The sequence below is a fragment of the Brienomyrus brachyistius genome, chromosome 1 (assembly GCF_023856365.1).
Source record: "Brienomyrus brachyistius isolate T26 chromosome 1, BBRACH_0.4, whole genome shotgun sequence".
Taxonomy (NCBI): domain Eukaryota; kingdom Metazoa; phylum Chordata; class Actinopteri; order Osteoglossiformes; family Mormyridae; genus Brienomyrus; species Brienomyrus brachyistius.
In genome coordinates, this window is record NC_064533.1 from 19,889,263 (window position 1) to 19,911,205 (window position 21,943).

A 21,943-nucleotide genomic window follows, 5' to 3' on the forward strand; every position below is an offset into this window, starting at 1 on the left:
CCAATTAAGAAGCTCGTCAGTGAGGAGATGCGGCAGGATGGAGCAGGATAATTTGGGAGGAGAGTCTTCTGCTCCTACTAGTATAAAGCTGTTCCCAGTAGGTCTTGCTGAAGGTTCCCCGATGTCTTTCAGATGATGACTGTTACTGGGATGTGTCAGCTAGACTGGGGGATTGCGAGGAAGTGGGTTTTTTTCCATCCCGGACATCGTCATGGACACGCCTGCAGGGCTGATGCCACAGCCTCCTGCGTCAGATCGCTTTAACTCTGACTCAGACGCGTGTCATCAAGGAAACGGAGGCGTGATGGGGGGGACACTGTGCAAGATAAATCCCCCCTCCCCCCCCAATGAATTATAGCTGCAGGTCAGCACTGGCCTTGAGGTGGGACGTCTTGTATGATTAAGCAAGGCTGGGCTTTGTTTATTTATCGAAGAGTGAAGGAAATTTGAAGCTGTGAGCAGGGACGTATACAGGGGGCAGAGCCGCTGGCCCCATCTTAGAAAAAATCCTGGAATGGCCCCACCTAAAGGTGAGATTTGAGAACTAGGAACTCTGTTACCTCGCCTTTTATGTGGGATATTTCATTACTGTCTGTTCACTATAAACACATTTTAAATAATTACATCTGCAATACAATGTTAGAATGTTATGCGACCTCAAAATATATCTGTATTTCATACATTTTGATTCATTTCTCAGTAAATTGTTTTTCTGAAACTTTTCAAATCAACCTTCACCACCCACACAAATAACAGTATAGAAAGAGACAATGTGTGCATTATTTAAAAGGTCATTGTTTAAAATGCCACTGGCCTGTGTGATGTTAATTTCTCTTTAGGCCCTAAAGTGTCGTTTCCGTGATTAATTACCTGCTTTTCAAAAAGATCCACAGAAGCTGTTGATTGTTTTTTTTTTTTTTTACGCGGCTTTGTTTTGTAAAATGCGGCCTTGCTGTTGATTAAGCCGTTTCTTGTTTTCCTGTCCTGTCGCGCAACAGGTGGCATCATGGGAGTCCCTGGACCCTCTACAGCATGATGCTGGAGGCCACAGATGCCTTTTCCCCAGGCCCATGGCCATCCTTCACTGAATATTGGTTTATTTGCTCCGCTAACATTAGCTGAAGGTTAATGAAAGGTCGCGATTTCTAAACTCAGTCCCCCATCCCTGGTTCATCTTTACACTGACAGCTGATCCTGGTGACCCTTCATGGCTGTTTGCACACATGCATGGCATGTCCACTGCTAGACAACAGGTGGCATGGGGGTTAATGACAAGGTCGCCAGCTCAAATCCCAGAAGGATCCCGCTGTTGTACCTTTAAGCAAACTACTCCATTGAAACATCCAGTTATAGAAGTGGATAAAATTTGTAAGGCATTGTAGATGATAATCTCAAGTGAACAGTAATAATGCTGTTCAGTGTTTTTCATCAGTTTGTCTGATCAGCCTAAGAGGCCTTTAGTGTCAATAACACTGAATATTGACCAGTGAGTGTTTAAAATATTGATAACTATCGAGCAGTATAACTCCATGATTTCCAGCTGTTCATTAAACTACAAATACTCACTAAGAATGTTAATGCCTACATCCTTGCTCAACAAAAAACGGACACTTGCTGGTGTGACATGCCAAGTAATCAATTTGACCAACAGCTTAACAACTTAATCAATGCCGTAGTATATAGGCCAAATGATCTATAATTTTTTTCCCTAATAGTGTTTGAGAGCAGCTCTGTGAAAGTCTAATGAAGCTACTATGGCTGGTTTTATCCTCTGTTAGTGTGATGTATGAAGTCCTTTTGGACTCCTGTTTTTTTTCCGTCTGCCGGGCGACATCCATCTGGGTGTGGGCGTGTTCGATATAGCGCTATTTTGGGGTTTTGCTGCCCTTTTGATGCAAAGGGAGCAGATTGAGTTTCACCAGACGGCATCACAAGTATTGACAGCCTTAAGGTTTCTCATCGCTTTGCAGAAGGGTCAAAATGACCCCAACCAGAGGTCAAAGGTAACCCTGATCCCCTGGAAGTTGTCATCAAAATTCTAAAAGTTGCCACTGGGAAAAACAAGCAGTGTGTAACTGTATGTTAAGCAGGATTTAATATTATTATTCCGAAGATCAGAGAGGACAGATTCACATTCAGAGGCTGTACAGTCACTGTAGCCTTAAATCCTCACAGGGAACATTCATTTTTAAAGTCAGAACAATGCAATGGTTTGGATCTGGAGACATACTCTGAGTGTCATTTAAAACTGGTTATTTTAGAGGGTAATTTAAATATATGTAAGTGATAAGGTTGTTTCCATGCACACTGACCATCAGAATGGATTTGCGTGTGATTCCCAGGAACGTCAGGCATCATTTTGTCTAGCCTAGGTTGTCACAGCACCATGCAGCAGTGATCGAAGCCCATGTGGCATCCGAGGCAAGCTTCACCACTGGTGAAATCGGCTTGCTAAGTTGACGCCTACTCAGAAGATAGTGCCCTAGACGGCTGCCTGTGTCACCTAATGAGTTGACCAGCACTGGCATCATGGAATTACTGGGAATTTGAATGAATGAATGAATAAATAAATGAATGAATGAATGAATGAACATGACATTTATATAGCGCTTTTCAAGACGCTCAAAACGCTCCACAGAACCAATGGGAAGCCGCTACAACCACCACCACTGTGTAGCCCCCACCTGGATGATGTGCCGGCAGGCATTCTGTGCCAATGCAGTATTTTCACCACACAGTAGCCAAGGTGGTGAAGGGGCAGGAGAATTCACAAGTATGGATTCCTCTCTCGAAAGAATTCAGAATGTACACAATCAGCCAACGGTCCCACTTGAGGATTACACATGACACGAACACACTCTTAGCAAATCCAGCTCTGTTTAGTTGGGTCTGAGCTCACGCCGTATCAGAGCCAAACTGTCTTTATTCTCAGCTTTAGATACATGCTGCAAGGGTCACACACTAAGTGGAATTATTGCTGTCATTGCTCTTAGTGCAAATGAAAAGTAATAAATCGAATATAGATACTGAGACACATAAACATGACAGTTAACCATCTGATAGAATGAGGAAGGTTGTGTGTATTTGGCGTGGAATTGAATGAGCAGAAATGTGCAGTAATAATTAGATTTTAGAATTATTAATCCATCTATCAGATTAAAGCCTGTGCGTCGTGGTGAGCCCAGAGCCCACCCCAGGACGCTGGCCGCATGCGGGATGGGTTGCGTGCTTCAACCCCATCATGTATCATGTAGTGTTAGTCATGCCCTCTGCCTGCTGTGTTCACAGTGCGTGTCCCACCCAGGCCATGGCTTCGTGCTGGACAAGTACAGGTGCGAGTGCAAGGAGGGCTTCTATCACCCGAGCCGAGTGACCACCAGCAGCTTCAAAAGTAAGTTTCAGCAAGACCGCAGCTCGGAGTTGCCTGCAGTTTATGTTTATGTTGCTTAGTGTTGTTCAGAATCTGCTGATTGGAATTGATTGGTGCATCAGCTTTCATAGCAGAGTTTCGGAAATGCTGATTAGATACAAAAAATGACAAAACAGGAAATATGAAGTTGGATGGAGGAAGTCCAGGTACTGTATTAGTAAGCTGTGTCGCAGGCTCAATAAACTGTTGAAGGAAAAATTTGCCTTCATCCTTACCTGATTAGTTATGGGGAACTCCGACCACCTTTAGGTGAACTTGCTACATAAACTTGTCTCTGAGGTGTTTTTTTCATGCTGAAAACCCCCTAAAATCAACTACATGTTTCAAGGGTTTGTGTTTTTGTTCAGTAAGCAGATGTTCTTTATCATCTGCTCTTCATCAGGCCATAAGGCCGGATACCCCTGGCTGAGGGGCACTACGGTAACCAGGTAGGGCATAAAGACGAGGCCCCTCTGTACAGACAGCAGTTTTTTTAAACAAAATTCTCTCTGCCGCAGTGCTCGGCAGACCTCTGTGTAGATGCTGGTGTTCCATTCAATCACGTCCTCTACCTAATTAAGCTGAACTTCATAAGCCATGGATGAGCTGTGTGTCGGGTATATGTGGTCGGGGTATATGTGGTCGGGGTATATGTGGTCGGGGTATATGAGTTCGACTTAACTTGACATGTACTCGCCCTTTTCTGAAGCATTATTATGTAGGGTGCTTTGGGGACAAAGGCACATTCCTTATTGTTTTGAGGCTTTAAATTATAGACCAATGTCATCTGCCAGTATAATTTAGCATTTTATTTCCTGGAATTTAAAATCTCTGAATAATTAAGCCACTGATTAATCCTAATTAAGTCAAAGACTAATTTGAGGTGCTATTTGAAGTGCACAAACTCAGTGACCCATCTTTCCCTGCATGCACACGAACCTTATCACCTCGATCCTGATTTTCAGGGGGCTGATCCAAGCCATTCAAGGAGAAATCAACTGGAGCTTGAATTCAGCATGGAACAGTGCTGTGGGATCAGTGACCCTGAAAATATGGCTTTGGGTCTGCACCATTGGGTCCGCACTGCTTCCTAAAGAAAGCCCCGGATTTAAGGCACTAAGTCCCTGGAATGAACGTAGAGATGGCATTGTCTTACGTTCTTTACATCTTGCTATGTACATTCTGGGGACAGTGAATGATAAGGACCAGCTTGATGTGATGTTCAGTCACTGTGGAATCCAACAGCTCTGGGAATTCTCAGAGCAATGCTGGAATTCTTGGAGCGCTGTCTGGACAATAAGGGGTGCCTATGTTTGCACGTGAAGCATGGAGACTCTTAGTGCTCTCTTATCACAGTGTATTGATGTGGTCCGGATTTGGTGCTGCCTTGGATATCCCTCCTTGGAACAGCAAAATGCCACCACCAGCCCAAGCCTTGGTCCACAGAAATTGCACTGTGGAGAAGACCGAAGATTGACTGTAGACCGAGATCCACCACACCACAGCACCATAAGACCGACACCTATTGATCCTCACCTCCTGCCTCCCTCATCTCTGAATACGAGGCGAGACCCAGTCAGGCGTGTTCAGCACATGTTGACCCTCTGATACAGTTGGTCCAGCACCAGGCCAGACCTTCAGGGAACATCCCAGAGATTCTCAGCACTGAGCTTGTGGGTTGATCTGAATTTGACCGCCCCCATGTAAATAGCCTTCTCCTGCTAGCCGTCCTGCCGTATGACTTCTTTTTTGTGTTTGCCGAGTGCCTCTATCTGGTCTTCTTCATCCTTCTCCCTGTCCATGGGGGGGCAGACAGCTGGCAAAAGGTCAGCCAGGACGATGCTGGCGGGGGGAGCTGTTTTTAACAGTCCTCCGCCGCAGCCTTTGGCGGCGTCAGATGTGAGGTTAGCGATGCATCGGGTTTGTGGGACGCGGGTCGTGAGCTAGGTGGGGGTCGGGGTGGGCTGGGCAGACAGATGGGGGGCCGGGGGCCGGGTGCGGGAATGGCGGCGGCTGGCACGCATGGGGGCTTCCCTCCACCGACGCTGATTGACTCCCGTGAGGGGGGGCTCCTGCTGCCTCCTCTGCTGACAGGTCACTCTATTTTCCCGTCCTCATTAAAACGGGCAGGCGGGGGGGCACCGCCGGCCGTCTGGCCGCACAGCAGACAGGCGTTATCGCCTCGGCAGGTGCCTGCGGTGCGGGTCTGCGCATTCCTGCTTGCTGCAGAGTGTGACCGCGTGTGTATGTCTGTGTACGCGAGAGAGAGAGAGAGATGTGCTGTCTTATGCCGCCATTCAATCCGTCTGTCTGTGACACCGGTAGTAAAGCTAATGTGAAGCTGGGTGATCCTGTGCATTAGATTAACTTATTTTGTTTAGATCTCGTTGCCCACCCCTGCCCCCCCCCCCCATTCATACACCATCTGTATGAATTTGGTCAGACTGAGTTACTTCAGTGTGACATTTTATTTACTCCGCATATAAATATGCTCAGAATGTCTAAAAATAGACAGCAAATCCCACTGCGACTTCACCCCCCGCCCCGAACAGCTCGATGAAGCAGCACTGCTGTTGGCAAACTGCACTATTCACAGAGCAGGTTAGTGCCGTTTGCAGTCAGACACACGTTAACCCTCTGCACGTGCCACTGTTAATAGGTGTGTGTGACGTCCATCTCCTTCCCCCATCAGATTCACCGTTTATACATCGGCATGCATGTTTTAATAGCGCCATAATGAGGAGAACTACAAGCCCCTTCCCGCTGAGCTCTGCACGCCCCATAAAGGCAGATCCGAATGCCGCTGGCCCTCGCCGTGTCTGGGCTGGTGCCGGTCATACTTCCCCAGAGCAATGCTTCATAGATAACAAGGGGCAGAAATCCGGGTAGATTCTGGTCAGACGAGCGGTGCCGGCTTCTGCACGAGATCCGAGTGGATTACCCGGCTTTCTCAGAGTCCGTGTTGGTTTTCAATGGATGACCAGTGGCTTAGGCTGCCATTTTCACATAACGACCTCGCGGTTTTCTTCCACTTTGGATTTTTAGGCTGCCTGCAAAGAAGCCAGAGTCTGTAAAAACGGCTCTATGATGTAAAACTCTGGGAAAGGCCACCAGGTTTACTGAATGAAATCTAATGGGGGGGGGGGCATACATTTCAAAGCAGGTTAGGCTGAGAAAGCACAGTCAGAGGGGTGTACTCAGAGAGGTTTAAGTCCTGTTTAGTCTAGATAAGCATCCTGCCCGCCACCTGGAAGATGCCTGTCACCTGTGCTAAAAGGGTTAGAGGAGTGTCAGTGGCTGGGTCCCACTCAGAGCCAGTTACCTGAGCACTGGGTCCAAATTGAAGTGCAGGAGGCAGACAGGATGGGGGATCAGGGCTGTTCCATGGAAACCTAGCAAAACTAGAGGTGGATGATTTTGACAATTGATAAGGATCACCGAACCACAGGATCAAATGAACATCTCGTTTTTGGCAGACATCTTCTGAAGACTCGGCAACTGGGAATGGAGGAGAGGAACTTACATTCAGCGCCCCCTGCTGGGGATCATCGTCAGTTAATTGATTAGCGACGTCACCCACTCTGCTCCTGTACCTGGAAGGCTCCACTCATGGTATCTCTGTCAGTTGGCAAAACCATCTAACTCACTGCCTGCTGGCCACGTCGTCTCTCCCCCCAGGGAAGGCGGAAAGGGCGGAGTCTTCAGGGAGGGACTCCTGGGAGGCCTCCAGCCACTGCCTGCCGTGCCGCGAGGGCTGCGCCTACTGCAAGGACGACACACCGTGCCACACGCATGCCGACGGGCCCCTCCGCGTCGCTGTTGTCGTCTTCCAGGGGCTCTGCATGCTGGCTGATTTCTTCAGCATGGTGGTGATCTATCGTTTCCGTGGCAACAAGGTAACAAAGGTCACTGTGGCAGTGCCTCTGTGATGCGTGTCTGCTTTTGTTTGACTGCATTTCACCACACCAGTCCTCTCCTCTTGGAAAAACAACATAAAGAGAAGACTGCAGAATATTTGCATGAATAAGATCCAGTGCTGGGTGATACGAGGCTGTGATCTAGTGGGTGAGATTTGACCAATGGGATCCAAACAGAGCCCAGATTTAACCAATGGGATTTAACCCTGGATTTGACCAATACCAATCTCACCCTGCTAATCTTAATTTCTTATTCACTCAACACCCCTACTTATGTCTATAACTCTCCCTACAAAGATATTTGTATTCTCATTGCACAGCCGCGCAAGGACATTCTGTACCATTACAATCAGTCTGTCCCGACACAAGCAGGTTAACGGGTTCAGGCAGGTATGTGCAACCATCTGGGCATCTTTTCTCTTCCAGTGCATCAGAGCATCGGGACTCGTGCTCCTGGAAGCCATCTTGTTCGGCGGGCTGCTGCTGTATTTCCCCGTGAGTCTCCTCTCCCTCTCTTTTACCGTTTATTCATTTGGTCCCTCTGGGTGCATCTGGGGAAAACTCCATAGCGATTAAACAACGGTTTGTGTAGATCTCACGTTATGTCTGATTCATCTGGACCTTCAGGGAGCATTAATTACTTGAAGTGGTGGGCTTGCCTAACCACAGACGATAAACGTAATTGAGATGAACCAATTCTGGAGCCGGCAATCGCTGCCAAATGGTAAGACGTTAACTGGTTAAACTCTAAGGGTTAATAAGGTGCTGGAGTTAAAGATGAGATCTAGCGGCGGATTGGTTCTCGAGAGTCTCAGCACACACTGACTCCCGGGGGGGGCGGTTGTAATTGGAAGAAAGCAGAATATTTCATTTAGATCTGAAAAGGAGTATTTTAATTGCAAATGCTGAGTATTTCAGTTAATGCTTAGAACATCAGTGAAGTGTTTTGTTTGTAACGTCCTTGTGAGGTCAAAGTCTGGAGAAATGTCCCCGTAAAGAGAGAAATAGATACAACTGCATCACTGCAGTGGATTCATACCAGACCAGCTTTGTCGAGAGATGTGTGTGTGTGTGTGTGTGCGCGCGCGCTTTCTCCTCCACAGTACGTCTCTCGTAATAACTTTTTCACCCACTGATAGAAATAAGAGCTGACTGTAGGGGCAATGAAACAGGCCTGAATTATCCTGTTTGGGACCCAGGCTGGGGTTGACAGATGCCCACGCATGCACCTGATTTGTGGGCTTGTTTTGCATAACCCCCACCATCCTCACCTCCATGCAAAACTGGCACTTCCCCAGCCAGTGAAAGATATCCAATGAGCTGAACATTTTCACTTCACATTAAATTGTATTTATTTAGCAAACACTTTCATCCTAAGTGACATACATTTTTGAGACAGCAAGGTCAGTTGGTCCCTGGAGCAACTGGATTTAATGGCCTTGCTCACGGCCCCAATGATGAAATCACTTTGCAAACCCCGGAGTGTGAACCAACAACCTTCTGTTCACAGGCATGGCAACCCCTCACATAAATGAGCCCAGGACATCCCGCCCCCTAAACACACACGGTACCCCCACAATACTGATAGGGACACGTCTTTATCATCCATACCCAAATCTATTCCGTTGGGGCAATCAGTGGAAAGATTTGATAACTAAACAAATGATATCTCTATCAATATTGTGGGAGATACAGTGTGTGTTTCAGGGAGCTGGGTGTTCAGCGCTCATTTGGTTGCTGCCAATGTTGAAACCAAACCTACGACCTTGAATTGGCCCAAAATAGGTTTATTCTTGATTATAATCTGCGAGGTCCACTGCTGATTGTCCCTGCTTGCTGTTAGTAATCTGCCAACTACTGCTGTTTGTCCCTGTAAAAATGCTGTCATGTTTTTTAGCATAAGGAAAGGTTCATATTCATTTGCAGCCTCCATTCCTACCCCGCTGGTATTACCATGCCGCCGGAGGAAATGAACGTCTGGAAGAATCTCTCCGGGTGGGACGGCCGGCTGATCGACATGACTCGGGGATGGGGGGGGGGGGGGGGGCGGGAGTAGGGAACTTCGTTTCTGGTTTTGCAAAACTGTAAGAAGGTAATAAGAACATAAAGCAGCTGTTTTTGCTTAAGCACAAGCGAAATGCACTGTGGATGGATGTTGGGGCTCATGGAGGGTATCATCTGGGATTGCGCTAAAAGCTTAAGGTGGGCAGTCTGCGCCTGAGGGGGAAGCCAGTACTCATTTATGTTATTATTCATAAATATGCACAGGGGTGCAAATGAGCCTGTCACGTGACTTCACCCCTCCCTGGGATAGGGCTTATTATGTAGATCAGTGTTTCCCAATCCAGTCCTCAGCGACCCCCCAGACAGTCCACATTTTTGCTTCATTCCCAACTCCCAGCCAATCAAGAACACCAAATTCTGGGTACGGGTGTGCTGGGAGCTGGGAGAGAGTGAAAATGTGGACTGTCTGGTGGGGGGGGGGGTCCCTGAGGACTGGCTTCCGAAACACTGATATGGAAGATTCTGTACGTGAAAAGACAAATAAAGGCTAAGTTTATTTCAAGTAACCAGCATGTCATATAGGGTGAATTAAGGAGTAAATGCATAGAATGTCTCAAATCAAGCCTTTTTTGTCCAGGGGCTCCACTGAAAGAATTCCCAAATTGCATTATACCTGTGACAGGTACCGTGTGACATAACAGCCTAAAAATAAGGCAGTAGTGTTGATGCAACACCCACCCCCCGCCTGTCTGGCGTCTGTATTCTGACGCACAGATACCCCCCTCCCGGTGTCTGTCTCTCTTCCTGCTCTGTCCCCCTCCTCTCTTAGCTGCTTGCTTTGCTGCTCTGATGGGCCTCTTGCAGCTACCCCTCCCCACCAGCAGGGTCCACCACCTCATCCTAGCCCATCTCCCAGTCTGTCTGTGGCTTCCTGCTTCGCTGCTCCGGCAGCTACCCGCAGCTGGATCTCCCCCCCCCCAGTGAGGACCGCCACCTCAATTCCAGCCCACCTGCAGCTTCCCGCTTCGCTGCTCCAGCAGCTCCTCGCAGCTAGCCCTCCCTTCCAGCAGGGACCGCCACTTCAATACCTGGCTCCCTTTGGAGTTTCAGTGGTTCCGTTCTGGGACTGCCATCTTCCCCAGGATAAAACCACCAATGCCATTATGATTAATGATTAGTTTATGTATTCTATCCCTTAGTGTTTAATCACCTCAATGTTTAATTACCTTCCTGGTCATGGGGGATGGTAGAAAGTACCAAACTGGAAGCCTCTTTCCCCTTACGTTATGGGAGCTCCTGGTGGAGCTAGGGCATCCCCTATTCCCAAGTGAATGAGAACCTGTGGGCGGAGCCATGGTGTGAAATCAGCCAACCAGGCCCTGTTTGACTGGTTCATGCAACAAATCAACTAATAGTCAAGCAAACTGTGGTTAACCCGAGTGAGCAAGATATGTTGTATTAGCTCAGTACTCACTGTTAATTAGGAGATTGCATGTCCAGCCTCAGTGAAATTCATAAGGAATGAAGGTGTGGTCCTGGGCTCTGTAACCATCTGGTTGTACAATGAGCTAACTATAAATAATACTTTTGTTTAATTATTAGCTACATCCTCTGACTTAAAACAATGACTGTGAGCAAAGTGAAATTTTTCTGATAAATTAAGTCCAGGTTCTTTGCACATTTTAATAAAAAACTAAAGTAGAAGTAGCATCAATAGGAGCTGGTGTATTGTGGGATATTTTGGGCATGTCACAGGGTCACCGTAGGGGTGTAGGTCAGTGACACTGACCTTCTGGGTGTGGCTGACCAAACAGGAAAACAGTGTTTGAACTAGTCCTTTGTCATCATTAGTAAACCCAACTTCCAGAATTGCTGGGGTGGGGTAATGACCGTTGTAGCGGACTCAGGGAATTGTGGGAAATGGTTGTGTCATCCCAATGGAGCTGTCGCTACAGCCCCAGAGGAAGACATGCCGAATGTAATTTACACTTTGCCAGGCAATGGAGGAGCAGCGCCATCACCTCAGCTATGGAGGGGAGGGGCTCGTCTTCCATATCCTGGCAGACTCTTTTCATGTTCTGCCAGTATTAAAGTTTCACAGATCAGAAAACGGGAGATGTGAACTGAAAAAATGACCACATCAGACCTGCAGGGATAGACACACTGCAGCCCTTGGCTGGCTGAGGCGGCATGAGGGAGGGAGTGACCAGCAGAAGGCAGGTTTCCAAAACCCATCAGTGGCATTATTCTGTCACTGCTGAAGACAAACACAATCGCCGCGTTACGGCCCGAAAGCCAGGTTCCCATGGGTGATCCAGCAGAATTCCCGAGTCCTGTGAAAACTGTGTGGGGGACCGTCAGAGCAGGTTAGGCCTCTGGACCCATGATCAGGTCATTGGTTCGAATCTTGTGCTCAGCAGAGTAGCCACATCTTAGTTGGGCCCTTGAGCAAGGCCCTTAGCCCCTCCCAAACAATCCTCCTGAGGCACTAAATGAATGTCTATGTGTGCACTTTGTCCCCAAGCTCCGTATGCGTGTTTGTTCAAAGGAGAGCGAGATGGGACACGTGAAAATTGACACAATCCACTGAACCTGCTCTCATAATTGTGCAAATGACAAATGAAGTGATTTGAGTGATTTCGTTCATGGCTGGCTTTTGCGAAAAAAGTCAAGTATGCACTATAGATGTAGTTCTGATTCCAGACAGACTCCGCTTACCTAAATTTTCACGGAGGCGGCTGCAGTGATGCAATGGACAGACGGTGAACAGACGGCCACTTAAAGGTGCTTTTGCACCAGAGGCCTTGACACCAGGCCCAGTGGGGTTCTGTGCAGCCATGCTGGGGGGAGGATGACTGCCAACCCTCCACGGAGCAAGAGAATTATGTCCATACGCTGGACCGATGTGACCAAAGCAAATAAAAATTATCAGGGGAGAAAAACAAACCCAGACCCAGATTTCTGCATTTCTCTTCCATTATGCTCTTCATAAAAATGCCCATTTGAAGAATTTACTACACAAAACAATTGTGACAGTTTGGAAATATTTAGATGACTTGTGTGGGACTTAATGATATTCACTCCAAGATCTGGTAGGATAATGAGTTTATCATATGAATTACACGGTAAAGGTTCATTTAGAGGACTTAAAGGGGAGGGAAATGCATGCTGAGTGAGAACTGAAAATGCCAACACGTCTCTGAATAGAAATGTTCTGTAGTTTCCTTCACACGCTTCTATATAGATGTTTTCAAAAATGTTCCAGAAATTGCTCCACATCTCCACCTACATGGGCTGTTCCGTCAGATTTCCAGAATGTACTTTACAGTGCTATGTTTCACAAGGAACCGTGGTACAATTAAGATGAATTTTTGGGTTTCCTGATGTTGTGAAACTAATCTTTTTGCCAAAACGTGTTAACAAAAGCGCCGAAGGTGCTAGATGTCTGACATCTGGAGTGGGATCGATACATCGACTGGAGACCCGACCTTGGCTTAGATGAGCAGCCCTTTAAGTCGCTCTGATTTGTTAACCATTTGTTGTATTGATTAATTCCTCATTTACAAGATTATTGGCTGCGGAATTTAAATTGCGAGGAGGGAGTGGTGACAGTGTACTGTTTGGGTTGCTAGTAATAGGGTGGCTCCTGTGTTACACGCTGAACCGTATGAAGGGGGCACTGTTATTCTTCAGGATTCATTGGAATCCTCATGATTGGTCATTACTGAGCTTGAGACATTTTGTTTTCAAAAGCAGGGTTCCCCCTGGGGGGTTGAGGGAGGGGTTGGTTCTTTTTCAAAAATAAACAAGTTATATGTTTTTAAGCCACGCCTATTTTTAAGACCACTGAAGGTCTAATTGGTCAACAAGTTTTACCACCAGCAGCCCCCTCCCCACGCCACCCTTGTCAACTGGGTCACAGTCATCAAAGGGTTGTGAACCCCTAGTCTAGAGATTCCTACTGACAAAAAATCTTCACAACAGAAACAATTCAGACTCTCATTGAAGCTTTGGTAATTTCCCTGTGCCGCAGTTTGGCTTCCCCTTTGCTGGACTGAGATCCTGAGCTATCATCGGCGATGCTGAAATTAGGAACTGTAAGGAGCTTGGCTGTGGAAATGTTCGGCTGGGTTCCTTGACAAGCACTGTGTTTGGGCCGCAGTGCAGACCTCAGCTCTATCAACGTCACGCTGCACTTTAGCTGGGAAGTTATGAAAACTCACAATTTGAGAATACAGCCAAAACAAAGTCAAAAAGATGCTGACTTCAGATTAAAAAATATACAATGAGCCACAGTGCCTCCCGTCTAGGGCTGTCATACTCAGGCTCCGAATACATGACATCACCCCTGCCCCCCACCCAGTCAGTCCTTCTGATGGATGGAGACACCGCATGCTAGCCGACATGGCTCAGTTTTGATTACGAGGTGGTTACTTCTTTAGCAAGTAAATAAAAATATCTGGAAAAGTACAATTGTTATTCCTAAAGGATGCATGATCAGGAGCCACGACAGGATGGTTGGTGAGCGCCATTCAATGAACATTCACTCCACTGGAAACATTCGCAGCCACGTTCCTTCTCCTGCTGTGTCGGGCACCAGTGGTGCAGTGGAGATGGAAGCTTCTGGTTTCATTAGCTGCCGTCACTCACAGGTCAGATTGCTTCTGTCTTTCCTCTCCTGCATGTTTTCTTTTAAGCTGTGCCACCGTTGGCCAGACCCATGGAAGCCCTTGTGATGCAATAAATCGAAATTCAATCAGTGCACTTTATCATTCATGCTAAATCATTCGATATATTTTGGCACTACCCACTGTCCCCAGTTTATTGTACCCTCAAGTCAATACATGAACACTTTTCATTTCCTGCACTCTTTTAGCTGTGATTAATCTATTGTGTGCCGGACTGCTTCTAGTCTTTGTTCTGGCTTATTTAGCAGCTGAAAAAAGATTCAAGCTTTTCCTTGAATTTCTAGAGCCTTCTCTATGCATAGTGTCAGACCAGTAGTACAAAAGGGGGTACAGATAGATATACTTGAGGAAAATGTCAGACATCGAAATAAAGACCCTTTTCTTGATGGCTGACTGTTGGCTGGAGATCCAGCTCTTTTTTGTGTCTGAGTAACTTTTATTGTTAGGCTTTTGTATTGAAATGTACTATTGGTGCTATCACCGATTTAGCATTGGGTCAAACTGCATCAAGTAAAGTTTCATCGTAGAATTATGTAAATGCAGTTGTTACGTACACAACTGGCTGTATGAAAACTACAGAGTCAAATAATGGAAAATAAATAGGTATCGAAATAGGAAATGTGAGACCAAGGGCAAAGATTTTGGTTACGGATGGTAGGAACATATACCTACTGATATTGTGGGAGCACTATGTGTTCGGAGGGGCTTTGGAGCTGATTTGGTCCATACCAGTGTTGAAACCAAACCTATGCCCTTGTGTGAGGCCTTGCTGACAGACAGAAAGTTTCATGGTTCAATAAAGATGGAGGTAAGAAAGTTTTGTACAGGAGAAAATTCACTTGGAATCCAAGAAAGAGTGAGTCTGGTCTCCTAGACATTAATGGCAGAAAATTTCCAGATCTTAAACATGGACAAATGCTGAGTAAATTTTGACCTTGGATGGGGGATAATCTGTAAAGACCAGCTGTCAGGATCTGTCAGATTCTTTCAGAGAAGAAGGTCCTAATTTTTTGTACAGGAGTTAACGTAAGATCATTGTAGCATAGAGAGAATGAAGGAGTGACGGAGGACAGGAAATGACATCACAGCGCTCTGCCTTTGCAGTGCCTTGTAGCATTGATAGTCTGTTTTATTATTGTTAGACTGTGATTCACCAAATGTGGTTCAGGCAAAAATGTATTAAAAATGGACAAAAAATTACGTAATGGGATTATTGCTGGTGGAATGTAGAAGATGGAAAGGAGACAGGAGAGGGGGCTGAAATATTTGTTACATAAGAGGAGAAACCCATTCCAGTGATCCAAAGGTGATCCAAAAAGTTCTTTCTGGTGATGCGTCATCATGCCTCTGCCCAGGCCTCCCTCAAAGTCAACCCCCCAGCGCCCCAGACGATGCTGCTTAGGGTGCGGCAGGAGGCTATAAGTGCATTTATGGCATCCCACTTGCAGGGACTGGCTTTGCTCTGGCAGCTGTGTGAAAAGCCATGGCCCATTGGATCACTTGTGCTTATAGCACTTCAAAGAGCTCGACAACAGCAGGATGTTCCAAGTGGTGAAGAAGCACAACAGGGAGAAGCAGACACACAAGGGCTGCTCGGAAATATGATGAGCCTTCGACCGACCAACGGTCATGGCTGGCCGCCTTGTCTTCAAAATTAACATTCCATTTTAGCATGAAATGGTTTTGTCAACTCACTCCTGCAAGTCTGATGGCTTGTCGCAATACTCCATGTGCCCATTGTGGATATGGATTGAAGTGAGGACCAAGGTGGATTTCAGGAATGGATGCACGATCATCAGTAAAAGCCTGTACGATATTACTGACCTCTCTCTGCCCTCTGCACTCCCAGTACTTAGCATCGATTATTAATGTAGTGTTTTTCCCTCTTTCAAAGCTTGCGGACTAGCGCCTGCATCCCCTCACGTGGCTTGCTGTGTACCGTGCCCTCTCTCACCAGTACCCTGGCGTCTTTCTCACCGTGCCGATCCAAACCGATGAATGTAACCCAGTCCGGCATTACACGAGTGCAGAAAGCCCCTCCGCAGTGGAGGAGGGGCAGAGATTATCCTCACAAAGCAGGACTGAGAGCCCAAAACGGAAGCTCTCGTGTTTCAGCATCTGGGGGGGAGGCAACACTACCCCTCTGTTTAGGGGGAGAATAACAAAGTAGTATTTAGAAAGACCCTGAATACAATTCAGAATAGCTTTAGAAATATACTTATGACTGTTACTGGCAGACTTAGATCTGCTGTGTTGTTCACAGCTCCTGGAAAATACAGTTTAGCTGTGAATGTTTGAAAACAAAGTGATCAGCAGTGATTGGTGGTATGTAGAGATATTTAAAGTCTAATTACATCCTCAATGTCCTCTGAATCTTGAACTTGGAACCAAGACCTACATTTTCCCAGTACCAGTCCTTTGATTTAAATAAGTCAGTCACTTATAGTTGCTGCTGGACTGAGCTGAGAATTAGCCTGAGGCTCTTACTTCAGTTTTGGTTCTGATATGATGACTCATATCTTGGCAGCTTAGCTGTCTTTTCCTGGAAAAACGAGGCTGTATGCTGTCCATGTGAAGCATCAGAAGTATGCTTCCAGAACATCCCATGGCACAGAGGGCTAACTCAATGGGTATGTTTGTCAAGACAGATTCTGTGGCTCAAAAATAGGATTGGGGCGTCCATTCCCAACGATCCGCTAATCAGCAACAGTGTGTGAAGCAGGACTGGCAACTTTGGTCAGGCGGCTGGCATGAGATTTTCAGTTTGAGACAAGTCTGCACACACATGCACATGCAATGTAACAGTTTTATTACTTGTAAGTAGTCTGTAGGGTTTGCAAACTGCCACATCACGTTTGATGTAACTAATGCTAGGTTCATAATGGAATAATAGAGATTTGCCGTAAGATATAGATTTGCCGTTGTTATGTGAGCGTGGGAGTCTGAAAGTGTGAGCGTCACACCAGATGCGTAAGAGTTAGCAACACTGGCGAAGAGTTTATTGACTGGAAGTTATGGAACAATAGAATTTAATTGGAACAAGAAAGGAAAGGTAGGACAGAATGTTCCAGTATCGCTTTCATCCCTGGACAAAGTAAAACAGGGCTGTCAGCATCATGTGCGCAAGTCCGGTTACCCTCTGAGGACCCCTCTGTTTTGGTGAAAGCATATATACATCTCATGAGTCTTCTGTTCCACTGATCTGCCTCTTACCAGCCCCTCGAGGATCCCAGTGTGCGTCAGAGCTCCATGGCAAGGCAAACTTGCTTTTTACTGATAAAAAAAATCATAAGCCACTCTTCTGATTGGGCAGACTTCTCCAGTTATGTAAAACTGAACTCCTAATCAACGGAGTGACTGTTACTATCGCCACCTCTGATCGTCATGTGTGGGAGATCATTCCTGGAGTCTCCAGGTTTTTTACCCCACATACCCTGGCAGAATGTCTTCAACACAGGAACAGGAAAACAGGCCATGTCTGAGACGTGATAGCAACACGCTAGCAGCTCGTATTCCCCCGGGGTTCCCAGGCTGCCTCAGACCTGCGAGGAGAAAATGTTTGCTTGCTCGCTCGCCTCGCTGCTGCTTTGGGAACTTATTAATGCCTCTGCTAATCGGATTAGCATCCAATCCTGCTGGGAAATGAGAGTGTATCTGCAATGCCCAGATAATTATTTGGCTTCAGATGCTTTCCTTTATTTTTGGACAGGTTTCAGTTTTTGTTTGTTACAGTGGGCGTGGTTTGTGTAGTTTGCTTTCGTTTTAATACTCCTGCTATCTGAGCTGATGACTTCAGCCATGAGTTCGGTTATCTTATTATTGCTTAGGCATTTCCACAGGTCTGTCATGTGGCTTAATTGTGAAAAAGAAGAAAGGAATAATTGTATTATTATTATTATTATTGTTATTATTATTATTATTGGGAAAATTGATTACTGTTGCTCCAGTTTTAATTTTCCTCTTTTTTGAGTTTGTCACTTGAGATTATGGCTAATTTCACAGCCCCTGTGAAAGTCTGTATACAAATTTGCAACAGAAGATGAAATACGCTGCCAATTTCAGCCTCATTAAAGCAATTGGATACTTTAGGGTTACCAGATCAGGGTTTGGTTTCCACTAAGGATCATCACCATTACAGTCACTACACTGGTGTTAGTTAATAGGAATGAAAATGTAGGTAGGAAACTCTTCTGTATGTGACTGTAACCCAGTACGAGGAGCAGCATCCCCATGGTATTGATCACTTCATTTATCAGCTTATGTGACTCTGTGACGTGTGCAGACCTTTAGAGCATGGTACTCTTGGCATTTCTTGTTATTGCTGACCTGTTTTGAGGAAGGAGCCAGAGTTATTCTTGAAGATTTTAGTGTTTACACTGTTAATTGGTCCCCCTTTCTGCTGTCTGCTTCCCCTCACATCTTTCCAACTGACCCCAGACACTATAATACAACAGTAGCTCATTAATTTGGGAAAAGATCCTTGCGGTTGTGTGTCTGATGACCAAAAGTTGGGCAAACTTATCCAACTCTGGAATCTACAAACATACATTTACTTATTGTTGGTGAGGGGATGGTGTGTGGCCATCTCAGGGGGATCATTATAATTTTTACTGACTGGTTCTACATTCCCCACAACTTGCCATAATTTGCCCAGTTCTTGCATTTACTCTTCACTCGTCCTCAGTGTGCCGGTCTCCTTGAATCTGTTTGTCTTGCTGGCTCTGCCTAACCCCAATAAGCTAACATTTATGATATAAACTGCTCTCACTGCCAGATGTATATATTCTTAGCCTAAAAGGAGAAATTGTGACATATTTTGTAGTATCTGGAAGGACCTCTCGTTTAAATGTGCTGTAGTCTGGCCAGTGTCCTGTGGCTTGGGCCGTGAATTTGTTGAAGTAACCATTGGGTCTCTTTGGTTGCAATGATAGCCTTTAGGCAGATAAAATCTGCACTGACTCATGTCTCGTAATTAACCCAGTGTCCCTGAGATCTGAATAAGTGCCTGTGATGTTTTATTTGATTGTAACCGATGAATATTTCTCCAAATACTGAGTGACTGGGAAATCAGAGACAGATTTTTTAATGGTTTGCTGGAGGCAGGTATCCAGCTGTTTGGATGCTGTCCAATTACAGTATGCCACGCTTTTGATTGTATTTATTTTTTAGGTCTACAGAAAATGCACTAAGATTTGGGAAGAGCGGCGAGTTCTTTGCGTGACCTGGATAGGGGGTTTATTTTGGAGGCAGCGGCACTGGCTGGGATGGCATTTGACTCGAATTTTGATTCGGATGTTGGATATTTCGCCGGAAACAGCTGAAGCATGGCAGCCCCGGCATCCGTGAGAGCGGAAATTCCCAATCCACTTCGACACGCTCGGAGAGGGAGTTAAAGGTCCACCGTGGTTTCCTGCTCTTCTGCATTCATTGGTCTCTGAAACCAGAAGCCTTCACCCAAGCAGGCATGGTTCAGGGTAGCTGATCCTGAGATGGATGAGGAATTCTGGAAATTGGATGAATTAAATCATTAGGCGACAGAAAGTATTTACCTATTGTTTATGCCACCGTTAACAATTATGCTGAAGTCTACACACTGGGTAGACAAATCTTGCTTATAGGATAAGAATTGTGAACTAATTGTTAGGACACTGATATGACAATGATATCATCCTCCTTGTGTTCTTATAATAGTGAGCCATAATTTTCTCACATTAGGTTTTATGGGTAGACAGGGGTTTGCCAAGCAATCATAACCACCTGAATATGAAGTTGAATGAAACAGAAAGAAAAATAATTGCAGCTGACAGTAGAAAGTTCTGTTATCAACGTTTCCTCAAACACAAATATAGTCAGTTTGACACATAACCGCCGGTGATGAATAGGAACATTACAAATGGTAACTTTGGCTAAAGTCTTTGGGTGTGTTTGGCTTTCTGTATGTTACTAATCCCTGTAGGCCGGGGGTCTTCTACCGCGTAGTGCACCATTTTCAGAACTTCTGGGCTTTCCGATCATCTTATTTGTTGTCCCACTTCCTTATCTTCACTAACTTATCTTCATTTCGTTGGAGTACATCAGTGCTGTGCAAGGAAGACGGTGTCGGCCTGACCTGACCTTTGAATCGTCATGGTTTCAGGAATAGTTCCTGAAAAGTTGATTTCCAAAGCCTCTCCTGCTCTTCTGAAATGCGCTCTTCGTTCGTAACTGAACATTTCTTATATGACATACGGAGTGCAGGCTTTTATTCCAGCCTCTATTTTCTAGTGTTTTCTATCCGAGCAAAGGAGGGAGGCTGTTTCTTAGCCAGGCTCAAACAGCACTTTACTTTTGTTAATGCAGTCAAAGATGAAAGAGAAGCACTTAACCAGCATCGCAATCTGAAATCCCTGATTTGATTTCTCTTCTTTTTCAGGTTCTCATTCTATACTTTCAGCCCAGCACGTTCCGTTGTATCCTCCTCAGATGGGTTCGCCTTTTGGGCTTTGCTATTGTCTATGGGACGGTGACGCTCAAACTTTACAGGTAAAACATTACTGACACACCATCATCGATACTTTGTGGCAAATCATATAACTTAGGGCCACTTTTCATACCAAGTCTGCAGTATGCTTGAGAGTTTCCTCTTTCAAGAAAATGCATGGCACATGTCCCGGCTTTATATAATAATTTTGAGGCTGGTTACATATTCATTCGTCCAGAAGAAACAAATGGTGCTAGGAAGTAAAGGAACAGATCAGTTATGCAATGTGTCCTGACCCTTAATTCGTCCATGTTTCTCACATGATTTGCATGAGCCAATAAGAACAGGACACACTCTGGATGCAGGAATGCCAGATACAGGAATGCTAAAGTAAGCTCACGTTACTCTGCCTTGTCAGTGCCCATAATGGAGCTAAGAGCACAACTTTCAGCCAGCCAATGAGCTAACTGGGCAGTGTAGCAGGGGAAAGATTTAAAGGCTCTCACTGCTACTTTTGTTCAACCATCTTAATGCAATTATCACTCGACCATTCTCTGTAGTAAATCGTAAAATATCAATCACATGCTGAAATATACAAATATAATTTTAAAATTACACCACAGTAGCAGTCTGATTATGACTCTGCAAGGAACTTCTGACTGCATAACACGGTATATAAAATCACCCTGGCTGTATTATTTGTGTGGGACAGACGATGTTGTTTTGTGATTGTTTGTATTGATTTATTTGTGCACCAACTTGTTTCCCCCTATGGTTCCTTTTCCCATCAAACTTCTAAGAGGAAATGTGGTGTTTTATCAAGACATGATCACTCCATGAAATTCTGAAGCTTAAACAGTGGCAGACAGGAGGAATTGCTCCAGCCTGACAGTCTCACACACAGAACGGAAGGGGAATTCCAGTTCACGGCCCAGCAAGCATACCCGATGCTCGGCAGTCATTTGGATTCCTTTTTTTGATGGATGGTGTTCCTACACTGGGAATCCTGTACTGAGTCATCATTCGGGACATTTCTCTGGCATATTTAGTAAAATGTGGGACTTCTTATACGTGCAGCACAAATAACTAAAAATCACTGCGTTTCATACATGATAAATCTATGTGTCATCGTGCCCAAAACGACTCCAGAAACGCCACAAAATAAGGACATTAATCATGAATTTCATTCTGCTGAGCCACGGCATATTCCTTCCCATGTTTTCTTTGACACAAAAAAGTTGCATGGTGATGAGGAAAGCGTGCTTCAGCCAGGATCGTTAAGTGCAACACGGCGCAGACCAGTGGGGGAGTGGGAAGGGGGGCAGTCATGTTCAGGCACAATACAAGGCAACCGGGCCAAGTGTGAGTATGCCCTTAAACTTCTTCAGACTTTCTCCCAGATGGACAGACATTTGAATGAATTTTCCAAAGACGACAGCAAGCAGACCAATCAGAAGGTTAAAAG

General features: G+C 45.6%; 1 protein-coding gene across 3 annotated transcripts in view; it reads left to right on the plus strand.

Moving 5' to 3' along the window:
• The window catches only part of gpr158a (G protein-coupled receptor 158a), a 55,293-nt gene that overhangs the window by 15,843 nt on the left and 17,507 nt on the right, over positions 1–21,943 (plus strand). For all 3 annotated transcript variants that reach the window (XR_007381084.1, XR_007381083.1, XM_048969771.1), the window contains exons 3-6: positions 3,289–3,391; positions 7,088–7,305; positions 7,753–7,821; positions 20,431–20,540. Coding sequence is in view for 1 of the 3 variants with exons in the window: in XM_048969771.1 (XP_048825728.1) it covers positions 3,289–3,391; positions 7,088–7,305; positions 7,753–7,821; positions 20,431–20,540 (500 nt within the window). In the remaining 2 variants the exon portion in view is untranslated. The remainder of the gene's footprint in view (positions 1–3,288; positions 3,392–7,087; positions 7,306–7,752; positions 7,822–20,430; positions 20,541–21,943) is intronic.